At 32.2% G+C, this 11,922-nt stretch overlaps 1 protein-coding gene across 1 annotated transcript; it reads right to left on the bottom strand.

Annotated features, from left to right (window-relative positions):
* Positions 1-9,437: 9,437 nt before the first annotated feature.
* Positions 9,438-11,105, bottom strand: LOC110116597 (F-box/LRR-repeat protein At3g48880). Its single transcript, XM_020850247.2, has 2 exons — positions 10,665-11,105; positions 9,438-10,323 (listed from the first exon to the last, which is right to left on the bottom strand). The coding sequence occupies exons 1-2, from the start codon at positions 11,006-11,008 to the stop codon at positions 9,840-9,842; spliced, it is 828 nt and encodes a 275-aa protein (XP_020705906.1). The 5' UTR covers positions 11,009-11,105; the 3' UTR covers positions 9,438-9,839.
* Between the last annotated feature and the right edge of the window lie 817 nt (positions 11,106-11,922).

Genomic DNA, 11,922 nt, shown 5'->3' with positions numbered 1-11,922 from the left:
TTTTTTTTTTGTTTCTGGTTTACATAGCTTATCCTTCACTAACCACGATTGGTTAATTTTTGGGCTTTTGTAAGGCATCTACCAAAATGATTAAGGCTTCATTTAGGACGAATTGTTTATTGTTTTTTTTTTAAATATTTTTTTACTAAAAAAATTGTTTAACCAGAATTTTTTTTCTATTAAAAAGCAGTTATAGAAAACAATAATAAAGTGTCTCAAACAAAGTCCTTTCTTACAGCTTCTTAAAGCAGCTTTTTAATATATTAATTTTAATTTTTGTACTAAAAAGTTGCTTCAAGAAGTAATAAAAAAGTTGTCTCAAACGAAGATCAGCTTTTTAATGTTTTCTAAAACTATTTTTATTCAAAAATTTTTGTACTAGAAAATTACTTTATCATGCTAGACATTTCTACAAAAGCAATCATTTGCCTAAAAAGGTTAAATTCGCCGGTATTGTTCTCATTTTTAAATCTCAACGCACGAACTATATTTTTGATTTTAAACCTATATATTCATGTAAAAGCTACTAAATTATTGCCAAAATTCTTGCTTTGTGGCTCAAATCATGACTCACATTATACATTATACATCTTAATATGGTTAACTTCATTCACAAAGGATAATTACATATAATATATTTTTTAAATTTTTTTAATAATTATTTATGTAAAAGCTACTAAATTTTTCTTCACCGAGCACTTAACCGGACAGGAGAATAATCCGGTAAAAAAGGCCTCAAGGTGTACATGCTTTTGAGGGCATGTGGGGCCCGATTGACTAAGGTCCTCTTCATCTCCACAAGCAATGAACAAAGTTGGAGAAGAAAAATCCAAAGGTGAGTCCATTCACCCTCCTTCCTTTTCTCACATGGATTTTTCGGGTCGGATCTAGGTCGAGTTTCGAGTCATGCCAAATATTGACACCCCTACACACATCACATACGTAATGCTCAAATCTAAAATCTTTTACTTAATAGTCAAAGCTTATAGCCAACAGATCAAGATGAATTGCGTAAGACTATTTTGTTTTTTTGGGACATTTAGGTCATTTAAGGCAAACTCACGCACACAACGTATACACAAAGACCCGAACCCAAGATCTCTTAGTTGGAAGCCTAAGCTCTCAACCAACATACCAAAATGAGCTATGTATAAGACTCTATTTCATTCAAAAAGAAAAACAAAAAAGTACAGAGTAATTGCAGTTTTAGATATTGAGAAAAAGGGCTGAAGGTGTACATGCTTTTGAAGGCATGGGGGGCCTCAGCTGACTAAGATCCACTGCATCTCCACATGCAATAAATAAAGTTGGAGAAGACAAATCCTTATAAGGTGAGTCCTTCCACTCTCCTTCCTCTTCTCACTTGTTTACACCTTTTATTAATGCCAATAAATATTTTTGTTTAAAAATATGCTTCAAAATTCGTGAAAGTTGAATTAATAAAAGAAAAACAAGAAACTATAATCAAATAAATCATGAAAGATAGGAAAAAAACTATTTTTACTCATTTTATAAAACAGTGGGGAGAGGGCTTCAAAACATACAAATGGTAGCATAAATCGTATGCATGATACACAAGTACTAATTATTCTGTGAGTTCATCGGATGATGTCCATAAGCGAATCAGGACGCGTCACATCACTTTTTTTAGCTATGTACTGAGTGACATGGCGCATCCTGATTCGCCTCTGAACTATCCGGTGACCGCACAAAATAATTTCTCCTTTCTGTTGCTAGTTGTCATGCAGCTTCTTCAGTTGGCCCCGTCGATGCTCTCGCCTGTGAGCTCTCAGCGCAACAATAGTAGCGAGAAAATTGTGAAGCCCAAATCAACAAAGTAGCGAGAAAATTGCACGATTGTAGGTGATGACGACAGGGCATCAAGGCCATGGAAGGCCTAACCGCGAGCAAGTCGTCGGGGAGATCGCCTAACTCTATTAATGGAGTTTAGATGGGGTAAATATTAAAATTTAAGTGTTAAATATATAAATATTAATACTTTCAATATGAATATTAATCTACAATATGTTTTTGCACCAAGAAATGAACACTAATAATAAATCAATAATCATTAAATTTCCTGCTTTCATAATCAAACTTTCAGGAATCCAAACTGATAAACTCTCTTTAACAATCACAGCAGCCCAAATCTAAAGTAAGAATTAAATAAATAATCTTTATTTGGGACAGCTTTTTTTAAAGCAGCTTTTTAGCAGAAAAATTTATAGTTAAAAAAATTTAGTACTAAAAAATTGCTTTAGAAAAAACTAAGAAAAATGTCTCAAATAAAACCTAATGCTTCGTTTGTGACAGCTTTCTAAATATTTTCTAAAATAGCATTTTAGCATAAAACATTTTGAGCTAAATTTTTCTGTATTAAAAAGTTGTTTTATAAAATAGTAAAAAAATAGTTCTAAGAAGTCTAAGGCTTCGTTTGGGACGGTTTTTTTATTGCTTTCTAAAACGGAGTTTTAGTACAAAAATAAAAAAATTGTACTAAAACTCCGTTTTAGAAAACAATAAAAAAGCCGTCCCAAACGAAGCCGAAAACTTCGTTTGGGACGACTTTCTTGCTGCTTATTAAAGCATCTTTTTAGCAAAAAAATTAGAAGTTTAATTAAAAACAGATTCAAAAAGCCGTCCCAAATGAAGCCTAAATTAATTATTATAGAAAGAGTAATTGCTGCTTAAGAAAGCAGGAAAATGGCTCAAAGCTCTTCCAAACGAGGCCGAAAGCTATGCGGGGCCAAGCTGAGTAAGATCCATTGCAATTCCACAAGCAGTAAAGAAGAAAGTTGAAGAAGTGGAATCTGCCATTTACGCGTAGCTTTCTTTTCCTTTGATTTATGCCAATAAACTTTCCATTGCTTTTGATTAGTAATAATTAAATGGAAGTGCAGAATTTTATCATAATTTTTAGGTTTCTTTGTGGACAGCTTTTTTAAAAGTAAATTTTTAATAAAAAAATTATATTAAAAAATTATTTTAGAAATAGTAAAAAAAGCTATCCCAAAGAAAGCTTTAGGTCTTATTTGCGACAGCTTTCTTACTGTTAAATAATTTTTTTAATGCAAATTTTAATATTTTTGTACTAAAAAATTGTTTTAAGAAATATAAAAAAGCTGCCCCAAATGAAACGTTAATGAATGTTTGTCAAACCTACTTGAAACTAGGGGTGTCAACTTTTGACACGACCCGAAAATCCGACCCGGACCCGACCCGGAAAATCCGGGTTGGACCCGACCCGTTTGATAAACGGGTCGGGTTCGGGTTCACAGATTCGACCTGTTTAAAAAACGGGTCGGGTTCAGGTTTACCCGACGGGTTGCCGGGTCAACCCGCGAACCCGTTTAATTCAAAAAAAATTGAATCCCGCGCCTGCCCGCCCCTGCCCGCCGCGCTGCCCGCGCTGCCCAGCGCTGCCTGCTGAAAGGAACAAATTTTTTTATCAGTATCTTTTCTGTTCTTAAAGGTATCAGAATGAGGGTGTAAGTGAGCTGAGTCGGCAAGTGATCTGAGTCGTCTCAGGAGCGAATTCAAACTCGACTCATTAATGAGCCTGTGAGTTTGAGCTTTAGCTTATACCTATCGATTCACGAGTTCAAGTTTGAGCTCAAGCTTATATGAGCCAGAGCTTGAGCTCAACTATGCTCCACTCATAAGCTTGTCTTGTTACCTGTTTAAATTAAAATATATTTTAAAATTTTTGTAAAAATAATATAATAAAATAAATACTAAATATTTTTTATTTTTGCTCGAGGAGTCAAGCTCGAGTTTTTTAACCATCTCGAACCTAATAAATATCGAAAGAGTCGAATTTGAGCTCAATAAGGATTTAAAGAGCTTAGCTCAATCGGACGGATGTTCGATTTGGCTTGACTCATCTCTTTTACATCCTTAATTAAAATTATTTCTTTATTTATTTCAAAAACACTTAAATCATGTGATTATTTAAAAAAATAATCTAATTTATTTTAAAACTAATTGAAAATATATTTTGTAATTAAATAATATAGAACAAAGAAATAAAATAAATAAAATTATCCCAAAAAACCCTTTAAATATGATAATCAAAAGTTGAAAAGCCGAAAGCAAACACAAGATGTGAAAGCACTGAAAGATTTCTAGAATCATAAAGGCAACACTGTCTCCACAATGATAAAGGTCCGTTTGGGATAATTTTCTTACTGTTTTCTAAAATATTTTTTTTGTACAAATTTTTTTCTAACTAAACATTTATGTACAAAAAAATTGCCTTAAAAATATTAAAAAAATATCTTAAACGAAGCCAAAATCGATCCATCCATTATTGTTTAGCCACTTATTTTTCATTATTTTTAAGAATTTTGGGTGTTAGGCACTTGATGTAGGAAGTAGTAAGAAAGCTATCCTAAATGAAAGCCTAAGGCTTCGTTTGGTATAACTTTCTTACTATTTTCTAAAGCTGTTTTTTTGGATTCATCCTTGAATAGAATCCATGTTTAAGCTCTTCTGGTTTGATCTTCTTTTTTACGTTTGTTTTTTTTTTCCTTTTCTTGTCTACACATCTTAGTATTTTATTAACCAAAATTGGTTAATTTTTAATAATCATTTAGCACAATCATTTAATTTGGATTGATTTAACTTAGTAATGTGTTTGTCGTTAAGGTCTTAAATGAACTAAACGCTTGACAAGCTATTCAAAACTCGGCTCGATTGTAGGCTTGTAGCTGGTTGATGGTCATTTCATTTACTAATCAAACAATCTTGAACACTTTCTTAAATTCTTGATTGTTAAATCAACGAGTTTGAACTGCTATTTGTTCAACTCGATTATGTTCATAAATAATATCATTTGGAGCTCGTGAATATGTTCGATAACAAACTCGTTAAGAAGCTCAATTCATATTCAAAATTTCTAACACATATAATAATAAGTGGTTAATAATCTTATATTCAAATCATTAAAGATATGTATGTAAGACTTGTTACTTGTATTCAAACACAAGGTGATTTGATCAAAAATTTTTTTTTTTAATTTAAGTTAGATTACGTCAAGGATCAACTTTAAGCCCATATCTCTTTTTGTTAGTCACACATGTTCATACTGGACATTTATAAGAGGATGTACCTATTGTATGTTTTTTGTTGATTATATTCTTCGTGTTGATAAGACTCGAAGTTGAAAACAAAATTAAATTATGGAGGTCAATCTTAGAATCTAAAGGTTTTTTGTTTGAATAAATCTAAAATCGAATATATGGAATTCAATTTTTAGTAGTAATAGATCTAGTAGGGGGATTATGACTTTGGGTGATCAAGTCATTAATAAGAGTACAAGTTCTTGATATCATGAGTCCATTGTTCAAAACAATGGTGAAGTAGATGGAGATATTATTACTATAATTCAACTTGGACTGTTGAAATGTTGAAGAGGAGGAATGCATTGAGCCTATTGTGTGATAAAAAAAAAAAAAATCCTCAAACTTAGAGAAAAATTCTATAAGATGGTCATGAGACGTACAATGCTTTATAGTGCAGAATGTTGTCCATTAAAAGAGAAACATGAAATTAAGCTAAGTATTCCAAATATGAGGATGCTCAAGTGGATAGTTGCTTCAGTAATCTTAGAGATAGAATCTGAAACAAGTCTATACATGAAAAAGTTGGAGTAGCTCCAGTAGCAGATAAGATTTATGTCACATAAAACACTGGCCTTCCAAGGACTTGACATATTAAGAAAGGTAGTACTGATAGACATAAAAAGATTTGGTTAGAAAATATTAAAAATGATCATTTTCTTTAGATTTAAAAGAGAATTTGACTCTTAACATGATATAATACAAAAAAAATATAATATAGCCGGCCCCACGTAACAGGATAAAGACTTTATATATTATCATACATATAATTCAAATTCTTATAAAAAAAAAAACGAATTGCACATTTTTTTGGTTTGTTTAATCTAAGAGGAAAACTTTGACAGATTAATTATAATGTATTTTCACTTATTTCCAAGCAATCACATTAAACTTTTGAAATGTTGGTGTGAGCTTTAAGAAATTCTATTTGACTTTCATAATAAGATAATATTATATCAAATCTAAGAAGTTAGTTCGATCTTGCCACCTAACAGTCCATGCACGTACAAAATTCAAATGTCACACAGGAATCAGAGAACGCCACGTGTTAAAATGTGCGTGGACCCCACTATTGACTAGGATTAATATATAGGTAAAAAAATATTTAAATTTTGGAAAATCAAATTATTTACAAAGTAAATTACTATTTTTTTCTAAAAGTTTTTTTTTTTTGAAACTTGTTAAGATTATTTCCATATTAGTTAATTATATGTGATATAAGCAAAGTTATGGCTAAAAAAATATTTAATAGTGTTAGAGAAGTATTAATTTGTTTCTATAGCATTATTAAGTATTTTAAGCGTAAGGGCATCTCCAACCGAACATAATTCTCCCGTTTGCAGTTCTCACGAGTCTTCACCAAACCCGAATGGCAAATCAAAATACTTTTTTGTGTTTTATCTCATCTGTGAATAGTGCAGAGCCATTATCGACATCACACTATTCACAGAACCGGACCCTATTTTTTGTGTTGGAAATAAAATTTTTGGTTGGAGACGAGGAAGAATATATATAGAATATTCTTTTTCGGTGTTAGAAATGAAGTTCGGTTGGAGATGAATGACTGTTTGATATGACTGTTAGTATTTTGATGTTAGAAATAGAGTTTTTAATTGGAGATTTCCTAATGGGGTATTATATTTTGTCTTTATTATATTAGAATTATAAAAAGAAAATGATAGTAATTTAATGGAATTCTTCAATAAAAATGAAGAATCTGATATTAAAACTAAAGAGCATATTGATACTGCTCTCTTGATGATCCATTAGGATCTCAGACTCTAGAAGTTGAATAAGTGCAACTCATAAGTTGAAAACTCTTTCATACTCAAGTAGATAAACATATTGTTTAGTAGAAGGTAAAAAGTATAATTACTCAATAATTAAATGACTCTCCTATAAAATTCTGCTCAGTGGTTGAATATGTTGTTTGCTGATTAAGCATTATATTAATTTATGAAATTGGTTTATTTACATTTATTTCACTGTACTACGATGAATTATATATTCATTTGTTTGAAATGTGTGATTCTAAGTAGATCTGATGTGTGAAGAAAGTTTTGTTCAGATACTAATTGCACAGCCAATCATAAGTGCCTAAATTTATGAATATATGATACGTGCTAGCAGAGGGAGTTATAAGGGTCTATTTTTTATGGGTGGTACAAGGGCTTGAGTGGTACAAGGGCTTGAGGGAACTCTATTTATTTTTTGTTATGATATATGGGGTACTTGTTTATTTACTTTTATGGTATTGTCATTTAACTTTATGATAACTATAAGTCTTATTCTATTATGTACAATGAATTATTATTAACTGCTTGTAACACCCATTTGAATGCTTAATAAATAAAACATTTCGACATTTCAATTGACGAATGTGATTTGTTGAGCTATATTGGCTCACACCCATGATGCATTAGGGAAAGGAGAAAGTGCAATTTGAGTAGTTGATTGTTCAGGATCATATATGTTTGAGTCTATATAGGTAATTTTTTTAAAATTTTTATACATACATGACTATTTATTTAATTAGTTTATTATTCTATTTTAATTTGTAGCCATGTAATGTAGTGTTTAAATTTTGATGTATATATATTTCGATGATGATAGGAAATGAAGTTGTGGATGAGTTTATTTTCTGCTCATTGGAAGTAATTAGAAGCAATATTATATGTTTTCAATTTTAACTTGAAGAAATATAAAAGGTTCCTGAAACTTTAATGTTGGGCTCGATCTGTCCCAATTCAACATGATATGACATGTCTCTTTGTGGGTCTTATCGAATTGGGTTGTAAAATCTATGATGCCTTAATATTGTTCCTCGAACTTCGAGAAACCCTAATAAAGACAACGTTCAAACCTAAAATGTTTCAAGCATAATTTGCTAAATAAAAATTAAAAGAAATTAGTCTTCTGAATATGTTTCAACCAGCATGTTCTCTAATGATGTTCTTTTGTCATAAACTACGTATCTTAATCGCTCTATATATGTTACTTCTTGAATATACATAAATTCATAAAATGGTATGGATCAAAATGTGTCTCTTAACACTATAAGTCTATAAGTACTCACACATTTTAATTTTTCACCTTAACTTTTAGAAAATTATGTTTTGATAAATTGATGTTATACATATTTTGATGAAAATAATTACAAAACTCTTAACTTTATTGCCCTCCTCCTTCAATTTGAAGATTTTAAAACTGAATAGAAGTAAATACACAATTTATGTTAGTTGCAAAGGAAAATTTTCCTTATCATTGATTAGAATACAAACTTTGGGCTAACTTTCTAAGTAGTTTACATAATATGTTTATCAGTATTGTTGACTAACCACTCTCTTATATCAATAAATTATTTTATCAATTACCACCAAACCCTTATAACATAAGATAAGGGCAAAAGAAGTTACTTATTTGAAAACATTTTACTAATAGAAGTCATGGAAATTTTCTCTTGTAAAAATAATGTAATAATTTTTAAATAATTAATTTTATCTATTTAAAAGATTTACTCCCAATCATATAATTGTTGACTCAATATAGATCCATGGTAATAATCATTAAAAAAGTGTGTAAGACAAGCATTCCAAGCAATAAAATAACCATCATAAAAAAATAATTATCATAATCACTTATATCATCTCCAACCGAACTGTATATCACCGTATGCCATCTGTCATTCGCTGCATTTGAACTCTAAATTCCACGTCAAAATTTGGTAGGTGAACAGTGCGATACCAATATTGATGTCGGATTGTTCAAATACGACAAAAAACCCTCGCTTGCGAATCTACCAAAGAAGAGCGGGAGAAGAGAAGAAAATCACACGAAAGAGTAGAGAGATAATTACCTTCGCAGGAAGCACGTGAAAGAGGAGAGAGATGATTACCATCGCAGGAAGCTCACGAAAGAGGAGAGAAATGAAGTTCGATTGGAGATGAATTGCGCCATTTGAAATTTCACTGCATTTAAGAGTATAAAATGGGGTTTTCGGTTGGACATGCCCTTAGGCTTCATTAGGGATGATTTCTTAATATTTTATAAAATAGCATTATAATACAAAAATTTCTTAAACTAGAAAATTTTATACTAAGAAGCTGTTTTAGGAAGCAGTAAGAAAACCGTCTCAAACGAAACATTAATGGCTGATAAAGGCTGAAAGATTACAATACACATAAAAAAAAAAAAAGCAAAGCAATTGAGCTCTTGCATGTTTAAAGTTTCATTTGGGACAACTTTTTAATGTTTTGTAAAGTTGTTTTTTAATATAAAACAAACGAAGCTTAAATTTATACACTTATCAATTTCAAATGCATAAAAGATCTGTAAACTATATATATGATCAAAATGATTCATATAATCACTTGTTTATGGATCTCTGCCTCTCATCAAAAGGCAGCCAGCTTTAGAAAAATGAAAAGATTTGCCTCTCTTCCCAGATTTTGAGAAAAACTGTCAATATCACCGACAGGGATAAAGCACCCTTCCTGTTTGAAAAAATGGCTGAACAAACAAACCCTTCAACAGGGCGAATTATTATGTCCGGTGACCCAATTCAGATGAGCCACATCAACCGAATACATTGGATCCCGATGTATTTTGATGACGTGGTACGTCTAAATTGATGTCCGAACAAAAATCCGGACATAGGACGTAATAATTTTCCCTTCAACAGAGTCTCTCATCTTCATCTTCTTACCATTAAAACACAGATCAAATCACATGAACATATTGATCATCACACTCATCAGTCTCATACCCTCTCTCATCTTCCATCTTCGATCCCTCCAGCTCCAAAACCCTAATCCTGCACCCCTTTCTGATAACCTCCTCATCCTCTGCTTCAAATCCAATGCAGTCCTTCACATTCAATCTATCCAGTTCTCTGCAACCTTCCAAAATCATCAGCAGATCTTCCTTCGACAGAAAACATCTGTTAAGATCCAAAGATCTCAGCTTTGGGAGATCTTTAATGATCGCTGATGCATCTTCTTTTTTGATAGAGGAACTCTGGATCGATAATTCTTTGAAATCTTTGCAGTTTTGGCTGATTACAGATGCCAAATGAGAGAAATTTGAAGGCTTTGATTCGAACTGGAGATGATGGAGGTTTTTCCATTTGGAGAGAAGATTGGGGATTTCAGCCTCGTTGTCTGAAGTTAGTTTAGGTAGAATCAATGTTCTCAGTCTTGGGCATCTGCATGGAATAAAAAAGATGAAATTTTGGATCATAATTAGTACCAGTTTAGGTTTTTTTTATTTTTTATTTATTTTTTTTATCACAATGTGTCAAAATAGATGACTTTAGATTTATTTTGCCTAATTTCGGTTTGATATTGGTTAAAATTTTTAATTTTGCCAAATTTTTATGTAAAAAATTATATTAATTTTTTTCTGATAATATTTTAAGATAAAAATCCAAAATAAAACCTCTTATCTGTGCTTCAAAATTGCTGAAACAGTCAAAATTAACAGTTCAATTACAGAAATCAAATCGGAAATGAAACCAAATTTGATAAGCCTGGGAAGAGGCCTCACTTATTTGATGCGAGGATCAAATCCTCCATAGACCCCAGCTCCGGAAGCTGGAGCTCGGTAGCCACGCCGCCACTCCGGCGAACGGCGAGCTTCATAAATCCGGCAAACGAGAATCGGGAAACTGAATTCTGATCTGTAAACCTTCTCGCGAAACTGCTCCACGGCATGAAATTGAGGGATCGAAGGTTGAGGAACTTCCAGCAGAGGGGGTCGCAGGCGGCCGCGGACCACGAGCGGCAGACGAAGGGGATGGAGACGGTGAGATCGTCGAGGCTGAGCTTCGAGAAGATGATTGAGAGGCAATCCACGTCCATTCCCTCCCATTTCCTTCCTCCGTCCGCCATTCAGGAATGGGAGTGTAGCTAGGGTTTGAGTGGTGGAAGGAGAAGGTAACCTCTTGGGGCATTTATACAAACGGTTGGTGCTTTTAGTTAGTGGGAAATGATATTACTTATTAGTTACTTTTTTGTTGCCCCGTCGTTATAGCTTTCTAGAGGAATTTATATGCAATACGTATCACCTAAAACATTATTACTAATATTAAATTATAGTATTTATATTATTTATATTATATATCATTATTTTAATTTTACCAACTAGTCTTACCATACAAATCATCTAACTTGTAAATGCCCTCACCTTTGAGTTCATGGGAACCGCCACTTGAACCCGTCGATCCCCTCACGTATAAGCGTAATGGGATCTCATAATTGTTGTGCCCGTGGATGACTTCTCGCACTGCTTAGACCCATCGATGCCCCTGCATGCGAGCTATCATGCCAGACATAAGGAGATGAGACGAGAGAGGAATTGTGAAGGCGAAGGCTTTGCTACGACCGATAAGAGAAGCTTGCAAAAGACAATAAATTTTATATGAAATTTTCAAAAGAGAAAAACTATGTGGCCTAATCCAACTAAGAAAATCTATTATATGTGTGAAGATTATAAAAGTCTAATCTTTCCTTAATTAGATAAGAAATACTTTTGAAGAATTGATTGCTTACTTGACCTTATGTGAATGTAGCAAAAAAAAAGTACATGAGAAGTGATAGACCTACACAAAATTTATATGATCGGTATAAACTCAAGGCAATCTTTGAATTGAAAACTTTTAAAATAAAATTATGATAATCTAAACTCAAAATTTTACATGTTTATGATCGAATCGAGTGGCTCGGCAAGACGAATCGTAAAAAAAGCTCAAGCTCAGGCTCACTCAAGTTTGACATCACTAAGGCACTTAAATCCTAAAAAAAAA

This window comes from Dendrobium catenatum, unplaced genomic scaffold (genome assembly GCF_001605985.2).
Source record: "Dendrobium catenatum unplaced genomic scaffold, ASM160598v2 original_scaffold_86555, whole genome shotgun sequence".
In the NCBI taxonomy this organism is placed as follows: domain Eukaryota; kingdom Viridiplantae; phylum Streptophyta; class Magnoliopsida; order Asparagales; family Orchidaceae; genus Dendrobium; species Dendrobium catenatum.
Note: the sequence above shows the minus strand (reverse complement) of the source record. Positions and strands in the feature narration are given on the sequence as shown.

What these genes read in the sequence shown, in the direction of transcription:
- LOC110116597 (XM_020850247.2), bottom strand. Translation starts at nt 11,008, where the DNA reads ATGGCGGACGGAGGAAGGAAATGGGAGGGAATGGACGTGGATTGCCTC. An exon ending in TTGATCCTCGCATCAAATAA is followed by an intron (nt 10,324 to 10,664) that starts GTGAGGCCTCTT and finishes TATTCCATGCAG; the next exon opens with ATGCCCAAGACTGAGAACAT.